Raw genomic sequence first — 22,792 nt, 5'->3', positions numbered from 1 at the left:
GAAGGGAAGAGTTAAAAGTCAGCAGCTTCTTCACTGGTTGTGGGCAAGACAGCTGAATCCAGGCCTGAGGAAGAAAGCAATGAACGAACGGAGACATTCAGACAAGGAAAGGAATTATCTCAGCCTTTAAGGTGGGAATGCTGACCTTTTTGGGAATTCTCACTCCTGATAGTTCTCTTCATTAGCTGCAATAGACAAATAAAATGAAAGACTTGCATTTCCTCCGCACCTTTCATAAGGGCATCCATGTAAAACATTTTTGAAATGTTGGATTAGTGGTGCTGGAAGAGCACAGCAGTTTCCACCTATCCACTCCACCCTCTCCTCCTTGACCTATCACCTTCATCCCCTCCCCCACTCACCCATTGTACTCTATGCTACTCTCTCCCCACCCCCACCCTCCTCTAGCTTATCTCTCCACGCTTCAGGCTCACTGCCTTTATTCCTGATGAAGGGCTTTTGCCCGAAACGTTGATTTCGCTGCTCGTTGGATGCTGCCTGAACTACTGTGCTCTTCCAGCACCATTAATCCAGTATTTGATTTTCAGCATCTGCAGTCATTGTTTTTACCATTTTTGAAATGTTGTCAACCCTGATTTGTTCAAACATTTACTCTGTTAATCCCTCACAGTTCAGTTGCTAACTCATTCACTATCCTGCAGACTTAGTCCGTGGTATGACAAGCAACACATCGCGTTTCTGCATGGGACAGTTATATTCGCCATTTGCCTCTTAGGTCTATTTTATATCTTTCCCACTCACCCTAAACCTATGCCCTCTAGTTCTGGACTCCCCCACCCCAGGGAAAAGACTTTGCCTATTTATCCTATCCATGCCATTCATAATTTTGTAAACCTTTATAAGGTCACCCCTCAGCCTCCAACACTCCAGGGAAAACAGAATGCATTTAGCAACCCACTGAGACAGCAACATCCAAACCTGCAAACACTACCATCTAGAAGGACAGGGGTGGCAGGTAATTGGGAACACTATGACCCCTCCAAGTTCCCCTCCAAGTCACTCACCATCCAACCTAGGGACAGTGCAGTAGGGGTAGGTCATCTGGTCCCTTTAGCCTGCTCCACGATTCCAGGGCATGGCTGAGTATCTACCTTAACACCATATTCTAGCACCCTAGAGCATCGGAGGCTGAGGGGTGACCTTATAGAGGTTTACAAAGTTATGAGGAGCAAGGATAGGTTAAATAGACAAGATATTTCCCTGGGTGGGGGAGTCCAGAACTAGAGGGCATAGGTTTAGGGTGAGAGGGGAAAGATATAAAAGGGATCTAAGGGGTAACTTTTTCACACAGATGGCGGTGCGTGTATGGAATGAGCTGCCAGAGGAAGTGGTGGAGGCTGGTACAATTACAACATTTAAAAGGCATCTGGGATGGGTATATGAATGTGAAGGGTTGAGAGGGATATGGGCCAAGTGCTGGCAAATGGGACTAGATTAGGTTAGGATATCTGATCAGCATGGAGGAGTTGGGACGAAGGGTCTGTTTCAGTGTGAGGGGACATCTCTATGACCATCCTATATCCCTTGACATCTGTGGCAACTATGATGTACCAATCTGGAGATAGTAAGGACTGCAGCTGCTGGAAGAGCCCAGCAGGTCAGGACCCGAAACATTGACGTTCCTGCTCCTCCGATGCTGTACTCTTCCAGCTCCACATCTGTCAATCTATCTTGAACTAACACTGATTTAGTCTCCAGAGACTTCTGAGCAGAAACTTCCTAAGGTTCACCACCGTCTGAGAGAAGAAATCCCTTCTCAGTTCCATATCAGTTGTTTCTTCCCTGTTGCCAAGTCAAAATCCTAAAACTCTCTTCCGGACAGGAGGACCTGACCCCAATGCACTGCAGTGCTTCAGGAGGCAGCTAACCCCATTTTCTCAAGGGCCATTAGAAATGGACAATAAATGTTAGCCCAGCCATTGACGTTCCAATGAAAACAAGTTCTTAAAGTTTGTATTTGATGGTGTGTTGCAGTTTACATTCATGTATCCTTTTGTCTTTCCAGGTAATTCCTAAATTCGTGTTGGGGCTCACGGTGAGAAAACTAACCCAGTACCTCATATTGCCCTGGGCCAGTCCGATCTACCAGCCACAGGCTTCACCACAGGTAGATGTTTTGTGAAATAAAATCATCATCAGGCTGTAACTTGCACTGTTTATTGTCAATCTCTAATTGAGAAGGAGTGGTGAGCTGCCTTCATGAAGCGCTGCAGTCAGGGTGCTGTTAGGAAGGGAAGTCCAGGACTTTGACATATGGATGGAACGGTGATATATTTCCCAGTCAGGATGTCGAGCAGCTTGGGGGGAAGTTGCCAGTGATGATGTTCCCATGTATCTGCTGCTATTGTCCTCCTAGATGGTATAAGACACAGGTTCGGTGGGTTGGGGAAGTTTTTAATAGCTTTGGAGTGGTGGAGTACAAAGGTGGAGCACAGCATTCGCAAGGAGGAAGGAGTAAAATGACCTTTGAAGAACAGGAAACATTCAGTGTGTTGTAATAAAGCTGTTTAAGATATTACTGAGAATTTGAATTTTAAAAATAGAGTCAGATAAGTTTTTGATTTTAGTTCTGTGAAAGTAATTTTTATTAAAGAGGCCAAAAAGTCATTTGTAATGTTTAAAGCATCATATGATTTAGTTAAATGTCTGTCAGGATACCCATGATGTTAGCGTCATAGAGTCCTACAGCACAGAGACAGGCCCTTTGGCCCAAACTGGTGCATGCCGACCAAAACTGGTCCATTCACTAAAAGAACAAAGTTGCAAGATTCCACACCTTAAAACAGGAAACTTTGTCCTCTACGTGAATCAATAAAGCAATTTCTTTTTTGCTATCTATCAATCTCTACTCTAACATGCAGAATTAATACGAGTTAAACACAAATTAACAGGTAAATTATGGTCATTAATTGATGAAATATTCAAACTGCTGCATTTGCGACAGGCTGGTTGAGAGCAATTACTTTAGTTTGATTTCAGTTCATGAGAATCAGAATTTCAGTTCAGAAGTTTCCTCCTAGTGGAACAATTTCAGGTTGAGAAATCTCCAAGCTGTGAGGGTTTGTACAGAAGCATTAGAGTTATCAGTGCTAAAGGAGGCTCAGGCCATCAGACTGGAAAGAAATACATCAACCATCCAAGAAGGAGAACTAGAAATAGTCAGTTTAAATAATAATAAAGCAATGAGATAGGAATGAAATTTCCTTGAGATTGAGTATCTCCAAACACTATTGCTGAAGCTTTGTTTTGTTGTTTATGTTAAGGTTTTTAATAAATGTAATATATGGAGCCTTTTCTCTGTTGCAAAGTAGATTTATGTTATTTCATTAAAGAACACTGGCAGCTTCCTGTGCATGCGTTCAGTGATTAACCACTAAAGTGAATCAATGGCAAAAGCTGAACTTATGCTATATCAAGCAGGTCTCATACTGCAAATTGACATGTCCCGTATTCCCAGCTCAGATTTGACACGTCCCATTTTCCCAATTGGGATCTGACATGTCCCATTTTCACAACTTGGATTTGTCATGTCCCACTTTCCCAGCTGGGATCTGACATGTTCCGTATTCCCAGCTTGGATTTGACATGTCCGGTTTTCCCAGCTGGGATCTGACATATCCCGTATTCCCAGCTCGGATCATAACAGTAAGAAAATCAAAAAGTGCTTAAAATACTCTATATGTCAAGACAATATCCTTAGAGAGAGAAACAGAATACCTGTACACATTTCAGGTCAGAATGACCCTTTATCAGAATGAAAGATGACCTCAACTCAAATATTAACTGTTTTTCTCTTATAGGTTCGTGATCTGTTGTGTCCATATTTACTCTGACACCAGGGGAGTATCTCCACCTTTATCAGGGGACCCAGTGAGTGGTCTCTCTTTTTACCAAGGGGACTCTGGGCAGTGTATCAGCAGAAACTGAGGGCCCAGGGAATGGTCTCCCTTTTTACCAAGGGGACTCTGGGCAGTGTATCAGCAGAAACTGAGGGCCCAGGGAGTGGACTGCCTTTTTACCAAGGGGACTCTGGGCAGTGTATCAGCAGAAACTGAGGGCCCAGGGAATGGTCTCTCTTTTTACCAAGGGAGCTGGGCAGTGAATCAGCAGACACTGAGGGCCCAGGGAGTGTGCTGATATTGCTGGGGACCACAAAGAGTGTGTTAGCTTTAAGTAAGTCTTCCAGAGAACATGTTGATGTTTACAGGGCTCCCCAAGGGCCCCTGGGTAATGTGTCAGTATTTACAGGGAGGGGCCATGGGGGCGAGGTGTGAGGGGAGTGTGTCAGTATTTACAGGGAGGTCCCCCGGGGGTAAGGTGTGGGGGGGAGGTGTGTCAGTATTTACAGGGGGTGTCCCCCAGGGGTATGGTGTGTGGGGAGTGTGTCAGTATTTACGGGGTGGGGGGGAGGCCTGGGGGCAGGGTGTGAGGGGAGTGTGCCAGTATTTACAGGGGGGTCTCCCGGGGGCAGGGTATGGGGGGGATGTGTTAGTATTTACAGGGGGGTCCCCCGGGGGCAGGGTGTGGGGGGGGGGGGGGGGGGGTGTCAGTATTTACAGGGGAGCTGCTGGGGGCGGGGTGTGGGAGAATTGGCAGGATGTCCTGGGGAGTGTGCCAGCATTTACAGTGGTGCCCTGGATATTTGTCAGTATTCATATGGGTTTTATGGTGTGTTTTGACACATCTGATTTGAAAGCACTGCCCTGAGGGCTCACTAATTCTGCATTGAAAGGGTTACATCAAACACAAAGACAAACACATAACCTGTGTGTATCTGATTGGCTGTCTCCTGCCCTGACTCACTTTGCTCTGTGTTTAAATAGGACAATGTTTGTTCAAACGATTCTGAGTCCTGAGTGACTGAGTCCGAGCCACTGACTGGGAGATGACTGTCCTGCTTCCATAATGGGCACCTTGAACAAGTATGGGCTCCTGCTGTCGCTCCTGCTGGGCTGGATACAGGCAGGAGCTAGCCAGGTAAAGGTGGTTTTTAACCAGGCACTGAATAGCGAGTTTTATTAACCTTCAAAGCAACTGACAGCAACAGTTTTTATCAATTAAATATGCCTCATCTGTCATTTCAGTTCTATGTTTATTTCTATCTTAAATTTCATTATGGCTCATTAATATTTTGTCAGGTTAGACCCTAATGTTTTATTCTGTATTCACTAGGGATATGTGTCTATGCTTTTAATTAATAACTTAATCTTAACAGGGAATACAAACGGTTTCTTGTGTTTTGGTTTTCAGCCCCTGCCTTTTTGGTCCAGGCTAGTCTCCCCCTCCACGTCTTGCCCTCCATCTCATGGCCACTTCAAAATATATCTCAAAATCCAGTTTCCTTCCCAGCTCCCAGTTAAAGTGACCTTTTATTGTACCACTGAATCATCACGGTGCAGGAGAGTGTTGCTTGGCTTATTGTGCGTGCGTGATGACTCTCCTGTGGAACTATCCACATACTGGCCCTCCCCACCCACCGCATCCCCATGCATTTGCCCTTGTATAGGTATTTAGAAAAAAAAATCAGGGCACAAAAGGAGGACACTCTGCCCATCGTGTGTGAGCCAGTCGAGATGCCAGAGAGGGATTGGGTGTGAGATTTGATATTTGATTTAACAGTACAGATGTCCTGGTACATGAAACCCTTACCAACAGGTGCCAGTCAGTGAGTTGATGTGCCTGTGAACACCAGCTTCAATCTACCTCATTGTGTGATTAACTGTTTTTTTTAGATTACATTACAGTGTGGAAACAGGCCCTTCGGCCCAACAAATCCACACCGACCTGTCAAAGCACAACCCACCCATTCCCCTACATTTACCCCTTCACCTAACACTACGGGCAGTTTAGCATGACCAATTCACCTAACCTGCACATCTTTGGACTGTGGGAGGAAACCGGAGGGAACCCACGCAGACACTGGGAGAATGTGCAAACTCCACACAGTCAGTCACCTGAGGCGGGAATTGAACCCGGGTTTCTGGTGCTGTGAGGCAGCAGTGCTAACCACTGTGCCACCGTGCCACCCACAGTTGATTTGTCAGAGAGTGTTATTGTGCAGAATAGCATTTTGCCCTCCTTTTGGTGTACTGTGTACAGTTCTGGTGGCCCTGCTGTAGGAAGGTTATCATTAAATTGAAGAGGGTGCGTAAAACATTTACCAGGATATTACGAGGACTGGAGTGGTTGAGTTATAAAGACAGGTTGGATACACTGGGACTTTTTTCACTGGTGCATAGGAGGGGTGACCTTGTTGTGGTTAATAAAACCATGAGGGGCATAAAAAGGTGAATAACAAAGGTCTTTTTCCTAGGTTAGGAGCGTTCAAATTGAGGGGACATATTTTTAATGTGGGAGGAGAAAGATTTAAAGGGAACCTCGGAGGTGAATTTTTCACACAGAGGGTGGTTCTTGTGTGGAATGAACTGCCGAAGGAAGTGGTAGATGCAGTAACAATTAAAAGACATTTGGACAGGTACATGAGTACGAAAAGTTTAGAAGGATACAGGCCAAACCCAGGTAAGCTGGAATAGTTTAGTTTGGGAAACCCTGGTCAGCATAAATGAGTTGGACCGAACGATCTGTTTATGTGCTGTATAGCTCCAATTTCCCATCCCTCCCACGCCACACCAATAGTTGTTACAACCCTCCCCGATTTTTCATTCCCTGTTTATAGTTACTTTCACATCCTCAGAACTGAGGACAGGCAGCATTATTGACAGGAGAACAGTATGTCCATAGAACTCTATTCCTGGCTCACCCACTGCTCCCAGTGGACCCAGCCGGTCAATGCTGGGGCTTGTTCTCTCAGGACCCTCCTCCCGTGTTGTTTCTTTGTCCCACACCAACAGCACAGCCTCCTATTCCTTTCTCACTCAAACGTATGTCTAACCTCTCTTTAATTTGACCTACATTGTACACCTCAACCACTCCCTGCAGTATCGAGTTCCACATTCTAAAGAGCTTACATCAAAACCTTGTTTATGAATTCCTGATTGGATACATTTTTCTTTGTAGCTCTTTGCTCTTGTCTCCCTGTCAATGGAAACATTATTTTTTCTAGGTCTACCTTTTCATAATTTTATTTAAAAATCTTTAGCCTGTTCCTGGAAGCCGTAACCTTTTGGATCTGGTCCATTCTTGTGGATAATTTTTGCCCCATTCACCCACCATCTCCATATCCTTTCGTTCAACAGCTTCTGTCATTTTGATAAATAATCTGTATTGGTACGAGACGGGAGTGTCATGGTGCTTATTATCTCTAATTCATTCCTCCGTTCCTCTTTAACACACCATTAGAGGCGCATGAGTATTTAAGGGAGGGTTGGCGTTGTCGCTGGACTCCTAATCCTGAGACCCTGCTAATGCTGTGGTTCAGATACTGCCACAGCCGATGGTGGAATTTCAGATCAACGAAAACAACTTGAACTTAAGAGTCAATTGTCCAGAGAATCTGGTTCACTAAAGTCCTTTAGGGGAGGAAACGCCTGCCTTTACCTGCAACTCCAGACCACTCTGAGCAATTAGGGATGGGCAATAGATGTGGATCCAATCCAGTGGCACCTACAATCTGTGAATAAATGAAACAAAATGATCTGCTGGTTGTCAACAAAGACTCAGTATTTCAGTTAGAAGGCCAGAAAAGTTGGTATTAATTATTAGTGATGCCCTCCATTGCCAAGACGGCAAATGTTTACCTCCACAATGCAGTACATTGCTCTCCCTATTCGATAAACCACTCCGCCACATCGTTATAACCCTCAGATCTGAATATCCAATGCTCCCTGGCCACCTCCTGATTTACACCATCTATAGAAAGGCTGTAATTTCTATCCTTTTAACTTTATTTCTTACCTTCCTAACTTAGCCTACAGGTCGTTCCGCTATAACATGCGGTTCGTCAGCACGAATTGGCTATAACACAATTGATGAATTGTGGATGTTGCTCAGATAATGCAAACTTTCTACCGAACGGGTATAGCTACTTTTAGTTAGCAATCTTCTACAGGGCGATTTTCTATAGCACAATGTTACAGAGGAACACAATTGTCATGTTATAGAAGAACGATCTGTATGTATACCTGAAATGTAGTGTAACATTTCTCTTCTCTTTTTCTTGTAGCTAAGATTTGTACCTTAAATGACACTGTGTTGGTGACATTGTACACTTTTTACTGTACTCCTGTTCTTGTGTAACTTGAGTTAATAATAAGCCTAATTCTATTCTAAATTAAGGTGATCTAAATCTCAGCTGCCCACCTCCCATTCTCATACCAGGCTCTGTGCACCTATCAGCCCTGTGCTCACTGACATACATTGGCTTCCTAACCAGCCAACACCTTGATTTTAAAATTTTTATCATTGTTTCCAAATCCCTGAAGAGGATTCCAGTGCTACAAGTCTGAGATTGCTGCTGCTGCTGCTGCTGCTACTCCAATGAGTCTCTGGGATGATTCTACCATCAGGGGCTGTGTCTCAGATGTGAAGTCTTCCCTAATCTCTCTGTCTCTGACTCTGTCACATTAGGAACCTCCTTTAAAATCCACCTCTTTCGTTGAGTTTTTGCTCATCGCCTGAACTTCTTCCTATGTGTCTCAGTATAAAATGTTGCAGCAGTTATCATTGAGTCATTAATGGCAGAGGAGGAGGCCACTCAGCCCATCGAGTCCATATGTGTAGAGCGGTCCCGTCTGTCCCATCTCCTCAGGCCAATGAGTTTGTTGTCCTCATGTACCCATCCACTTTCCTGTAGACATTGTTAAACATCTCCTGCAATACCCTCAGGGGCAGGGGGTCCCAGGTCATACAGATCAGTGTTTAAAGAAATCCATCCTTTCAATTCCCACCCCGAAGCTCTTGCACAAAGCATTAATTCATATCCCCTAGTTCTTATCTCCTCAGCTAACGAAACAACTTCTCTTTGGCCACGTTATGTAAACTTGGCACCTCGATCAAATCTCTTTCTCCAAGGAAAACAAACCCTGGGGTTTTGTTTAAACTTTGTCACATCATGTGATGTATGGTAAGACTGCAGTTTATTACCCACCCCCTTTGCTACCCTTGAACTTAGCCGCTCCCAAGGTCAGCTCTAGGCCAATCACATGATAGTGGGAGTGTGATATTTGAGACAGATCCATGACAGACCATATAGGACGAGTAAAAAAAACCTGCAGATGCTGGGATCCAAAGTAGACAAGCATGGGGCTGGAAGAACACAGCCAGCCAGGCAGCATCAGGAGTTGAAAAAGTCAATGTTTCGGGTGTAACCCTTCTTCAGGGGTGGGGGTGGGTTATACTCGAAACATTGACTTCTCCATCTCCTGATGCTTGCTCTGTTCTCCCAGCCTCCTGCTTGTCTAGACTGTACAGGACAGTCGGTTTCCCTCCCTGAAGGACAACAATGTGCAGGTTAGGTGAATTGGCCATGGTAAATTGTCCATAATATCCAGGGATGTGCATGCCAGGTGGGGTAGCCATGGGAAATGCAGGGTTACCGGAATAGGGTTAGGGTCTGTGTATGGGTGAGAAGCTCATTGGAGGGCTAGTGTGGACTCAATGGGCTGAATGGCCTCTCTCTGCATGACATTAGTGAACGAGATGGGTATTGAACAGCAATAGTCACCATTAGTGAGACCACCACTTCCATTTCAGATAAATTATTCAAATTTAAACTTCACCAGCCGCTGTGGCTGGGATTTGAACTCATGTTCCCGGTTTTTCCAGGGACCACTACACCACCAAATCTCCAAATTATTCCCTAGCCAGGTCCTTTTTGAAAATGTTATTTAACAGATATTTCTTTGGAGGGCATATGGGCATGTCAGGAAACCAATGTCATGAGAGTGGAGACTAAAACCTCTCCAGTGTGGTGAACCAGAGTTTTACTTTGGCATGTTTTCCAGCTTGAAATGCAGAAATATTTCGGTGACGCACACAGATCAACCTGACCTAATTCATCTGAAATCTAATAAACACAGTCAGGCATTAAACCAGCCGAAACTGGACCATAATTTCATGAGCCAGGCCTGTAGTTAGACAATATAGGAGTTAGACAGTCAGGCACCTGGTTGTTCCTGAATGAGATACTGCCTGCAATTGTCATCCTGTTGTTTACAGCCTCTAATAAGGAAGGCTGTGTCAGGAAATGACTTTTTTCCCACAAGTCAAGTTCTTGAGGCAGTGACAAAACAAACAGAGGATATAAACATTCTGACTTCCATTTGGTGGCAACTGTTGAAGATAAGTGTTATCAGCAGTGTGTGCAAGCAAACAAGCTCAGGACATTCGCTTGGCACAGCTCACTCTCTCTCTGGTTTTATAACTCTCTCCGGTTCTGTCTCTCCCCTTTCTAAGTTCCATCCCTCTCTCTCTACCATGCCTCCCAAACCTCTCACTGATACTTTTAAGTTCTTATTCTTTGACGGGACGTGGACACTTCTGGCAGGGTCATCCTTTGTTGCCTGTCCCAATTTGCCCCCTGAAGTTGCTTGGCCACTTCAGAGGGCAGTTAAGGGTCAACCACATTTTTTAAAAATCACACTAGGCCATACTGGGTAATGATGACAGATTTCCTTCCTTGAAAGACAATAATGAACCAGATGGGGTCTCTACAACCATCGATGATGGTTTAGTGGGCACAATCACTGAGACTAGCTTTACCTTCTGGACCGAAGGGTCTGTTTCCATGCTGTACATCTCTATGACTCTATGACTAACTCACTAAAGGTACATTCTACCAACTGCCTGGTTGGACCCATGCCTGTAGAGTATGAGCCAGGGTCTCAGGATCACTATTCCAGGATGGTATGCTGTTCGGAGGGTCAGTGCATACTAATGGGCCAATGGCCTCTTCCCGAACTGCAAGGATTCTATGGTTACTGGTCCAGCGACTATATAATCGCTGCCCCATAATCCTATTACCCCTCGCTTTCTCCCTCCCCATTCTATCTTTCCACCACAGAACCCACCAGCTCCATTTCATATTCTCTCCCTCTTCTTCATTGTCTATGGGATGCAGGTATCACTGCTTGGGGTAGCACTTATTGCCCTGGAGAGAGTGGTGCTGCGCTGCCTTACATCGTAGGGCTATAGGACATGGAGCAGGAGTAGGCCATTTGGCCTATCAATGGCTGATCTGATGATCCTCAATTCCACTTGCCTGCATGTGGGGCAAAACATTCCACAGATTCACTCCCCTCTAAGAAGAAATTCCTCTGCACCTCTGTCTTAAATGTGTGATCCCTTACTCTGAAATAATGCCTTCTTGTCCGAGATTCTCCCACAAGGGGATGCAACATCTTCAATCTATCCAAACAGGGTCCATGAGAATCTTGTCTGTTTCAATAAGGTCCTCTCTCATTGTTCTGAACTCTAATGAGTGCAGGTCCAAAATACATAGCATCGCTCAGTAGACAGTCCCTTTATACCTACTGTCCGCTGTGTGACCCTTCTCTGGTTTGCCTCAGGCTGGTATAAGTTATCCTTAGATAAGGGACCAAACTGTCCACCGCATTCCAGCTGTAATCAGACTGACCTGGTTTGCTCCTGTGCATTGTTAAGAGAACTCTCTCCCCTGATATCCAAAGTAAATATTCTCAGGTCGTTCAGAAGTGAGTTGTTCCCCTCTGTGGATTGCCACCTTGATGCAGAGCAGAAGCTGACCTGCTCTGACAGCCCCTCGAGAGATGCCATTGGGAAAGCGATCCAACACATCCTCAGCAGAAGAGGTGGAGGAGGGAGAGCTGTGTACCTGTCTGGCTGTGGGTGTGGGAGAATGCCAAAACGGGTAGTGCAGCCCCTATCCTTGTGACTAGCTTTATAGAGTCATACAGCACAGAAACAGACCCTTCAGTCCTACCAATCCATGCTGAACATAAACTAGTCCCATCTGCCTGCTTCTGGTCCATATCCCTCCAAACATTTCCTATCCAAGTATCCATCAGAATGAGATGATTGGGCGCAGCCATTTGGGCGCCAGCATTTTGGCACGGCCGTTTGGGCGCCAGCCTATTTGGTGACAGACATTTTGGCGCTAGGGAAAAAATGTTGATTGATTCATCATCATTCAAAGGTAGAACTTCAAAAAGTTTTAAAACTGTAACTTTATTGAAAAATAAAAACATTAAATTTTGTTACACTAAAACTGTCCATACAGACAGATTTACAAATAAAGAAATGTTCTTAGTGCCTTAATGTCCGTCGCCAATTGGGCTGGCGCAACTAAGTTTGGCGCACAAACGGCCGTGCCAAAATGCCAGCACCCAAACAGCTGCACCAAAAAGTACCAAACCCGTATCCATCCGTCTTTTAAACATTGTAATTGTACCCACATCCACCACTTCCTCAGAAAGCTCATTCCACACACTAACCGCCCTCTGCTTACCCACAGCTGACCACCAACCCGTCAAGATCATGTACACAGAGCCCCCAAGGCCCTGCATCAAACAAAGTTGCACTCAGACTTAATAATTAATAAACACATTCTTTTATTATCTCAAAGCCTGGTTATGTTGGCTCCTTTTCCAAAGTAAAATTCATCTGGGTCTGGGAGCAAGGTAACCAGGAAGAAAAGGATCTGTTTTAAATTACTCTTGTTGAAACCAACCGAGGAAAGAAGTCAAGGAGCCACTTCATCCTCCTTCACCCAGAGGCTTAATGATTTGGGGTATCCTGTCAGCATTTATTTCAAGAGGGCTAGAAACAAGAGCAAGGATATACTGCTAAGGCTGTACAAGGCTCTGGTCAGACTGCAATGGGAATATTGTGAGCAGTTTTGGGATGATATGCTGGTCTTGGAGAGGGGGATCCAGAGGAGATTTATAATAATGATCCCAGGGATGAAGGGATCGTCACATGAGGAGTGATTGAGGTTTCTGGGTCAATTCTCGATGGAGTTTAAAAGGATGGGGGCAGGCTCTGACTGAGACTGACAGAATACGAGAGGCATGGATAGAGTGGACATTTTGAGAAGGTCTTTCTACTGGCAGGAGACACCAAGACCCAAGGGCACAGCCTCAGAGTGAAGGGAGGACCTTTTAGAACTGAGATGAGGAGGAATTTCTTCAGCCAGAGGGTGGGGAATCTGTGGAACTCATTGTCACGGAGGGCTGTGGAGGCCAACTCATTGAGTGTATTTAAGACCGAGATAGGTAGGGTCTTGATTGGTAAAGGGGAACAACAGGTACAGGGAGAAGGCTGGAGGATGGGGTCGAGAAACATCCGCCATTATCAAATGACAGAGTGAACCCAATGGGCTGAATGGCCTAATTCTGCTCCTGTATCCTATGATCCCTTCATATGAAGACCCACAACAGAAACTCACAGTCCTGAGCCAATCCTTGAATGAAAACATTGCCAAAGCCAACATCCCCAACCCAATGCCTGAGGGGCAGGCACTGTGTTGGCTTCTCAGTGGCTCAGTCACCTCCCAAGAGATTGGAGTAGCTCCTGCAAGCTCTCCATCACCCCCAGGGCAGTTTGGAACTGCCGGAGGTATCTGCCCACCTCAGGTGAGATATTAATGTCAAGATGCGGTCTACATTCCCAGGTGGAAGAAATGATCCCACAGCTCCTGTCAGGTAAAACCCTTCTTCCAATTCCCTTGGATTAACAGTCATCCTTCAAGTGACATCAATGGGGGGGGGAGAAAGCTGAGCCAGCCAAACTGCCTATGGGATCTTGCTGTGTACAATTGGAACCACTGCTTCTCATGTTGCAACAGTGATTAAATTCAAAAACGTACTTTATTGGCTGTAAAACATCTTGGGGGCAACCTAAGACAGTGAAGGGTGCTACAAAAATGCACATTTCTTTGATTTTTAGGCCCACTTCCGTGCCCCATTGATCTCCGTGTTTTGTCTCTCCTTCATGCTCAGACCTGAAGGCTATTTAAGGACATATACTTTCATTCATGGGGTAGGGGCATTGCTGACGTGATCCAGTGTTTATTCCTGACCTCCAGTTGTCCAGAGGACAATTACAGTCAACTACGTTGCTATGGGTCTGGACTCACATGTAGGCCAGACCAGGTAAAGATAGGAAATCCCCTTCTCTAAAGGGAACATTGGTGATGGTTTTTTTATAATGACATTGTCGTCATTAGGCTAGCTTTTTATTCCAGATTTTGACCAAATTCATATTTCACCATCTGCCATGTTGGGATTTAAACCCTTGACCACAAGCACGTGTACACCCAGTCACCATCCCAAGAATGAATCCAGATTTCTCGCAATTACTGAAGTATTAAAATATTATTAAATCATTAATAATAATAAAAGGTGATTAAGAAGATAAATGGAATTAGCCGAGTCACAGGGAGGTTAGGTTGGAACTGGTAAGGCCAAAGCTGGACCACAGTGTACAATTCTGGATGTGAATGCACTGGAGATGGTACAAAGGAGGTTCATCAGGATACTGAAATAAAAACAAAGTGCTGGAGAAACTCAGCAAGTCTGGCAGCATCTGTGGAGAGAGAAACTGAGTTAACGTTTTGAGTGCAGTGTGATTCTTCTTCAGCGCTGAAAGGTGTTGGAAAATTGAAATTTCTTTATTGTTGAGAGAGAGAGGAGGAGCGAGTGGAACAGATGGCGAGGGGGAGGAGGAGCGAGTGGAACAGATGGCGAGGGGGAGGAGGAGCGAGGGGGAGGAGGAGCGAGTGGAACAGATGGCGAGGGGGAGGAGGAGCGAGTGGAACAGATGGCGAGGGGGAGGAGGAGCGAGTGGAACAGATGGCGAGGGGGAGGAGGAGCGAGTGGAACAGATGGCGAGGGGGAGGAGGAGCGAGGGGGAGGAGGAGCGAGTGGAACAGATGGCGAGGGGGAGGAGGAGCGAGTGGAACAGATGGCGAGGGGGAGGAGGAGCGAGTGGAACAGATGGCGAGGGGGAGGAGGAGCGAGTGGAACAGATGGCGAGGGGGAGGAGGAGCGAGTGGAACAGATGGCGAGGTGGCTCAGAACAAAAGACAAGGTGAGTACTAATGGTCAGAATTAGGGGGTTGGTTAGCTCCGTTGACTGGATACAGAGTGATGTCAACATCATGGCACTGGCTGAGGTTACCATGTAGAACTGTCCTTCTCAACCTCTCCCCTTGCCTGAGGCATGGTGACCCTCAGGTTAAAGCACCGCCAGTCATTTCTCTCTAATGAGAGAGCAGCCCTATGGTCTGGTAGGACTATGGCAACTTCAATGGGCAGAGACCAAAAGAGATCCTTTGGCCCATCTAGTCTGTGCATGATAAAGGGAAGATATAGGTGCAATGCTAGGTGTGAAAGTAAGAGAATGGGTCTGTTGTTGAGAGCAAGACAGTTATCGCAATGGAGGACAGAGACCATGTTCTGAAGTTGAGGAACTCAGTACTGAGTCCTAGAGGCTATAAAGTGCCTCTGTGGAAAATGAGGGGTTACCTCTTCAGTTTGCATTGAACTTTGTTGGAACACTGTAGCATGCCAGGGGTGGAAATGGGAGCACAATGGTTCATTGAAATAGCCCACAGCTGGAAAGGTTTGGTTTCAGATTTCCAGCATCTGCTGTCTTCTGCTTTCAGGATGGTCTGAACCATGAGGAGTGATTGCGTAGACTGGGCTTGTTTTCTTCAGAGCAGTGAATGTTGACAGAGGGCTTGATGGAGGTGCATAAGATTATACTCTGCAAGGAGAGAGTGGATAGGAAAACACTTTTTTGATTAGCAGAGGGACCAGTAACCAGAAAGATAGAAGGCCAGGAGGCGAGCTGGAGATTCTGAGTTAACCTAGAGGTGATGGGAGTCTGGAATTCATTGCCTGAAAGGACAGTTGTCTGAAATTCTCATTGCATTTAAAAAGTATTTAGATATGCAGTTGCATTACTGCACTCTCCAGGGCAAAGGGCGAAGAACTGGAAATAGAATTCATGTAGTCAGATCTTTGTCAACCAGGTACATATGCGATGGACCGAATGGTCTGTCTTCTGTGTAGTAAATGTCCATGAGTCACTAGTTATATTTCTCCAACACCGTTTTCACCAACATCTAGGTGTCTGTCAGACCTTTACAGTGAATGAAGTCCTTTAGAAGTGCAGGCAATGTTGTAATGTAGCAAACGTAGCAGCCTGATTGTGCACAGCAAGCTCCCACAAGCAGCAATTTGGTAATGATCAAATAGCGTGTCCTCTTCAGTGATATAAGTTAAGGGATGCATAGAATTTTACAGTACAGAGTGAGGCCATTCAACCCATCGTGTCTGTAACTGGCTCCTGAAAGAGCTAGGCAAAAGTGCATACGGCAGATGCTGGAGATCAGAGTCAAGATTAGAGTGGCGCTGGAAAAGCACAGCAGGTCAGGCAGCATCCGAGGAGCAGGAAAATCGACGTTTCGGGCAAAAGCCCTTCATCAGGACTGAAGGCAGGGAGCCTCGTGGGAGGAGAAATAAATGGGAGGGGGGTGGGGCTAGGGAGAAGGGAACTGAGAGTGCAATAGGTGGATGGAGGTGGGGGTGAAGGTGATAGGTCAGAGATGAGGGTAGATGGATAGGTGGGAAGGAAGATTGGCAGGTAGGACAGGTCATGAGGACCGTGCTGAGCTGGAAGTTTGGAACTGTGCTAAGATGGGGGGAGGAGAAATAAGGAAACTGGTGAAGTCCACATTGATGCCCTGGGGTTGAAGGGTCCCAAGGCAGAAGGTAAGGCATTCTTTCTCAATTGGTGAGGGAGTGACAGTGAAGGAGGCCCATGACCTGCATGTCCACGGCAGAGTGGGAGGGGGAGTTGAAATGTTGGGCCACGAGGCAGTGGGGTTGATTGGTGCGGGTGTCCCGGAGATATTCTATAAAGCGCTCTGAGAAGGCATCCAGTAGAGGAGACCGCACCGGGAGCAACCGATACAGTCAATAATATTGGTGGATGTGCAGGTGAAACTTTGATGGATGTGGAAGGCTCCTTTGGGGCCTTGGAAGGAGGTGATGGGGGAGGTGTGGGTGCAGGTTTTGCAATTCCTGTGGTGGCAGGGGAAGGTGCCAGGACAGGAGGGTGGCGACACCTGACCAGTTAGTCGTGGAGGGAACGGTCTTTATGGAAAGTGGACCGGGGTGGGGAGGGAAATATACGTCTGGTGGTGGCGTCCGTGTGCAGGTGGCAGAAATGGCAGATGATGATACGACGTATATGGAAGTTGGTGGGGTGGAAGGTGAGGACAACAAGATTCTGTCCTTGTTGCGGTTGGAGGGCTGGGGTTTGAGGGCGGAGGGGCGGGATGTGGATGAGGTTATGAAAGAGCTACCCAGCTAGTCCCACTCTCCAGCCCTATCTCTGTAACGCTCTAAATTCATCACTTTCAAATATGTATCCAGCTCTCTTTGGAATGTCCTACAGAATCACCTCCACCATTCCCTCAGGCACAGCATCCCAAATCCTAATGACTCTCTGAGTAAAGATGTTTCTCCTCATCTCACTCCTAGCTCTCTTGCTAACAATCTTAAAATTGTGACCCCTAGTTATTGACATACCAACTAATGGGAACACAAAAACCTTCTTTACCCTGTCAAAATGGTTCATAATTTTAAACACCTCAAGGAGGTCACCTCTTAATCTTCTCTGCTCCAATAAGAATAAACTCAATTTGCTTGTACTTGAAATCCCTCTTTCCCGGTATGATTCTCGTAAATGTCCTTTGCACTCTCCCCAGGGCTTTAACATCCTTCCTTAAATAAGGTGCTCAAAACTGAACACTTTACTTCAATTGTGATCTGACCAATGATTTATAGAGGGGGAGCATCTCTTCCTTGCTTTTATCCTCTCAGCCTTTATTTATAAACCCCAGGATCCTATAAGCCGCCATAACAACTGATTCAGCTTGCCTGGTCACCGCGGAGAATCATGTACGTGAACTCTGCTCCTGTACTCCCCTCAGAGTTGTCCCATTGAGGCCTGTACTGTCTCTCTGCGTTCCTTATACCAAAATGCATTCCCTCACATTTCTCTGCATTGAAATTCATCTGCCAAGTGCCTGCCCATTTCACCAACTTGTCAATGTCCCTCTGAAGCTGCTCAGCATCATCATCACTGTTCATTATTCTCCCTAACTTTGCTTCAATGATCTGCAAATTTAGAGATTTTGCCATCAATACCCATCTCCAAATTGTTTATATAAATCAGAAAAAGCAAGGGTCCCAACACCAACCCTGGGGGAACACGTGTTTCAACTCCATCTCAGTCTGAGAAATGCCTACCAATACATACCCTGGGTTTCCTATCTTTTAACCAATTTCTAATCCATGTTGTCAAGGACCCACCAATCCCAAACATTCCTAAGTTTCCAACCAACCTGCCAGATGGCACTGCATCAAATGCTTTCTGAAAGTCCAAATATACAACATCCACTATCTGTGCCACCTTGTCACGGAACTCAATTACATTTATCAGACATGACCTGTCTTTGACAAAGCCATATTGATAGTCAAGTATTAGCTTATTTTGCTCCAGTCTATCCTGTATTATGGCCTCCATTAGTTTTCCCACTACTGATGTCACGCTGATTTGTAGGTCTGTAGTTTTCTGGGTTATCCTCTTTCCCTTTCTTAAACAAAGGTGTCACATTTATGATCCTCCAGCAACCCCCCCCCCCCCCCCCCCCCCCCGGGACTAATCTTGTATTCACAGAGTTCTGGAGAATTTCTGTCAATGGCTCCTCGATTTGCTCCCTTACCTCTCTCTCAGCAATCCAGGATGTATCGCATCTGAACTCGGTGACCTCTCTCTCCCTGGAGTGCTGCCAGGCTTTTTAACACCTCTTCCTTATCTAACACTATACTGCTCAGTTACTCAACACCCACATTTTCAACTGGGCCATTGTCACCATTTTCGAATTTGGTAAAGGCAGAAGCAGAGTACCCACTCCATAACTCTGCCATATCCTTTGCTTCAATGATCAGCTTATATTGTTTGTTCTGTTTGGACCCCACTCTATCCTTCACTAATCTCTTACCATTAATATGTCTGAAGAACACTTTACTGTGTGTTATAGCACAACATGGTGGCTCAGTGGTTAGCACTGCTGCCCCATAACACTAGGGACCTGGGTTTGATTCCAGCCTTGGGCGACTGTCTGTGTGGAGTTTGCACATTCTCCCTGTGTCTGTGCGGGTTTCCTCCAGGTGCTCCGGTTTCCTCCCATTGTCCAAAGCTGTGCAGATTAAAAGGTCCAAAGTTTGGCCATACTAAATTGCCCATTGTATTTCAGAGATGTGTAGGTTAGGCGCATTAGTCAGCGGTAAATGTAAGGGAATAGGGTAAAGGAATGGGTCTGGGTGGGTTACTCTTGGGAGGGGACTTGTTGGGGCTAATGGCCTGTTTCCACACTGTAGGGATTCTATGAAGCATTCCATCCTTTCCTGTTAGCCTTCCTTATTCCAGCCTTAGTTGAAAACTGTGGCACTAGAAAAGCACAGCTGGTCAGGCAGCATCTGAGGAGCAAGAGAGTCGCCGTTTTGAGCATAAGCCCTTTTCCAGCGCCAGGCTTTTTGACTCTGATCGCAAGCATCTGCAGTCATCACTTCCTCATCATTCCAGCCTTCGTCTCTCTCCTGAATTTGCGGTATTCTTCCTGATTCCTACAGATTGTGGCCAGAGCGCCAGGGGTTGCAGGTTGCTCTGGGTGCAGCAGCAGGTTGCGGGGAGAAGTGACAGTAAACCTCCTTTCTCCTTTCTGTTTCCAGACTTCTCACTGCAACAGCTCAGCCCCTGGTTCACTCCATGACTATGGAGCAACAACTATAGACGGAAGCAGAAACATCTCCTTTCATGACTACGCGGGAAAGCTAATCCTGGTCGTCAACGTCGCCACATTTTGAGGCCTGACGCCCCAATATAAGGGTGAGGATGACGTGCAGCTCCACTGACTGTGCTGACAATTATATTCCATCCATTGTAGGCGTTGGCAGATTTATTGGTGCAGAGGTGCCGGTGTTGGACTGGGGTGGACAAAGTCAGAAGTCTCTTGACACCAGGTTATAGTCCAACAGGTTTATTTGAAATCCCAAGCTTTCAGGGCGCTGCACCTTCATCAGTTGAAGTGGAGGGAAGGGCACAGACGAAGGGGCAGCACTCCGAAAGCTTGGGATTTCAAATAAGCCTGTTGGTCTATAGTCTAGTGTCATGTGACTTCCAACTTTGGCAGATTTAAAACAGATTTTTAAAAAATTAATTTGTGGGACTTGGGCGTCGCTGGCTGGCCAGCATTGACTGCCCATCCCTAGTTGCCCTCGAAGGTGGGGGTGAGCTGCCATCTTGAATCGCTGCAGTCCACTTGTGGTGGGTTGACACACAGTGCCAGTAGGGAAGGAGTGCCAGGATTTTGACCCAAATAAGGAACAGTGATATATTTCCTAGTTAGGGTGGTGAGTGGGGTGGAACTTGCAGGTAGTGGGTGGTGTTCCCAAGTGCACGACAGAAGTGGTCGTGGGTTTGGAAGGTGCTGTCTGAGGAGCAAATGAATTTGAACAGATGATTTACAGAATCCCTACAGTGCAGAAGCAGGCTGTTCGGCCTATCTAGTCCATACCTATCCTCCAAAGAGCATCCTACACAGACCCACTCTATCCCTGCATTTCCTGTGGCCAGTCCACCAAACCTACACATTGGGCAATTTTGCACGGCCAGTCCACCCTAACCTGCACGTCTTTGCTCCAAGGAGGAATTCATTCTGTGAGGGTCATGAATCTACAGAATTCACTGCTCCAGAGTGTGCTGGATGCTAAGACACTGAATAAATTTAAAGGAGGAGATAGATTTGTAATTAGTAACAGGTTGAAGGGTTATGAGGAGCAGGCAGGAAAATGGAGTTGAGACTGAGATATGATTGGCCATGATTATTATAAATGATAGAACATGCTCAAGGGGCTGAATGGCCTACTCCCAGAGTCCCTAAAGTGCGGAACGAGGCTATTCAGCCCATCAAGTCTGCACTGATCCTCCAAAGAGCATCCCATCCAGCAACCCCACCTATGTCTATATTTCTCTTAGGCTAACCCACACATTCCTGATCGCTATGGTCAGTTTCCCATTGCCAATCCACCTAATTTGCATATCTTTGGACTATGGGAGGAAACCTGTGCAGACCCGGGGAGAATGTGCAAAATCCATACACAGTCTCCTGAGGCTGGAATCAAACCTGAGTGCCTGGTGCTGTGAATCAGCAGTGAGCTATCCTAGTTAATATGTTACCTAATCCTTCTCCAACCCGACTTCATCTCCCACCAGCATTTTATCCTCCTGTTTCCTTCTCCCTCGTGCTCACTTGGCTTCCCTTTTTAATCACTCCTGGGGAAAATGGGAGCACAACCAATAGGGTAATCTCTCCCTGAACTCTGCTGGAGCTGGTGTTCTTGCTTCCTAACTGGAGAGGTGGAGATTTTAATCCTTGAAAGTGGAGTTGCCGGTAGATAGTGAAGAAGGTGTTTGGTGTGCTTTCCTTTATTGGTCAAGAGTATTGAGTACAGGAGTTGGGAGGTCATGTACAGGACATTGGTTAGGCCACTGTTGGAATATTGTGTGCAATTCTGGTCTCCCGCCTATCGGAAAGCTGTTGTGAAACTTGAAAGAGTTCAGAAAAAAATTTACAAGGATGTTGCCAGGGTTGGAGGGTTTGAGCTATAGGGAGAGGCTGAACAGGCTGGGGCTGTTGTCACTGGAACGTTGGAGGCTGAGGGCTGACCTTATAGAAGTTTACAAAATCATGAGGGGCATGGATAGGATAAACAGTCAAGGCCTTCTCCCTGAGGTAGGGGAATCCAGAACTAGAGGGCATAGGTTTAAGATGAGAGGGGAAAGCTATAAAAGGGACCTAAGGGGAACTTTTTCATGCAGAGGGTGGTGCGTGTGTGGAATGAGCAGCCAGAGGAACTGGTGGAGGCTGGTACAACTACAACATTTAAAAGGCATCTGGATGGGTATATGAATAGGAAGGTTTAGAGGGATGTGGACCAAATGTTGGCAAATGGGACTAAATTAGGTTAGGATGTATTGGGCAGCATGGACGAATTGGACCGAAGGGTCTGTTTTTATGCTGTATATCTCTACGAATAGTGGGGGTAAGGAATCAGGTTTGGCAAGATGAATCACAATCTGGGGAAGGTGTGGTCATGTTAAAAAGTAGGAACAAGAACACAGGGAAAGGTATTAATATGGGCAATAATCAACTGACCATGACAGGAAGAGAGTGAGTATACAAGCAGAAAGCTGGAAGAACACAACAAGCCAGGCAGCATCAGGAGGTGGAATAATTGGCATTTTGGAGAGAACCTCATTCCTGAAGAAGGGATATACCCGAAACATTGATTTCTCCACCTCCTGACTCTGCCTGGCTTGTTGTGTTCTTCCAGCCTCTATTTGTCCAGTTTGGATTCCAGCATCTGCACTTTTTGTGTCTCGAAGGAAGAGAGAGAGAGCACAAATCCAAGAATCAACCAACAGATAAGACTGAAGTTTACAAAGAGAGTAAATGACTGAAACTATAAGCCCAGTATCTGAATATATCTCAGTCAAACTGAAACAGGAGAGCACAAATAGAAATGAATGAATACAGTTTAGTAGCTATAACATAGACAAGGCTGAATGATGGCATGGAGTAGTGCTGCTCAGAGGTCACAGGGCAGTTAGGAATTTAGGAGAAGGTGGAGGGATGGCCTGTGTTCAGGAAACTAAGCTGGAGAAAGAGTTGCAGTGGAAATGAGAAATGATATTGGCAGGAGGTGACTGGTGCGAGTGCTGTACAGGTTCATGACAATGACCATGTGGTAAGGTGGAT

The 22,792-nt window shown here is 46.0% G+C and overlaps 1 protein-coding gene across 1 annotated transcript in view; it reads left to right on the top strand.

Annotated features, from left to right (window-relative positions):
• The first annotated feature begins 36 nt into the window (after positions 1-36).
• Positions 37-22,792, top strand: part of gpx3 (glutathione peroxidase 3) — a 34,761-nt gene continuing 12,005 nt past the window's right edge. Inside the window, exons 1-5 of the mRNA XM_072590307.1 lie at positions 37-131; positions 2,027-2,128; positions 3,822-3,891; positions 4,845-4,998; positions 19,704-19,860. Coding sequence (XP_072446408.1) covers positions 4,927-4,998; positions 19,704-19,860 — 229 coding nt within the window. The 5' untranslated portion in view covers positions 37-131; positions 2,027-2,128; positions 3,822-3,891; positions 4,845-4,926. The remainder of the gene's footprint in view (positions 132-2,026; positions 2,129-3,821; positions 3,892-4,844; positions 4,999-19,703; positions 19,861-22,792) is intronic.

Source organism: Chiloscyllium punctatum, chromosome 20 (assembly GCF_047496795.1).
Source record: "Chiloscyllium punctatum isolate Juve2018m chromosome 20, sChiPun1.3, whole genome shotgun sequence".
NCBI lineage: Eukaryota > Metazoa > Chordata > Chondrichthyes > Orectolobiformes > Hemiscylliidae > Chiloscyllium > Chiloscyllium punctatum.
This window is presented reverse-complemented; position numbering and strand designations above follow the sequence as displayed.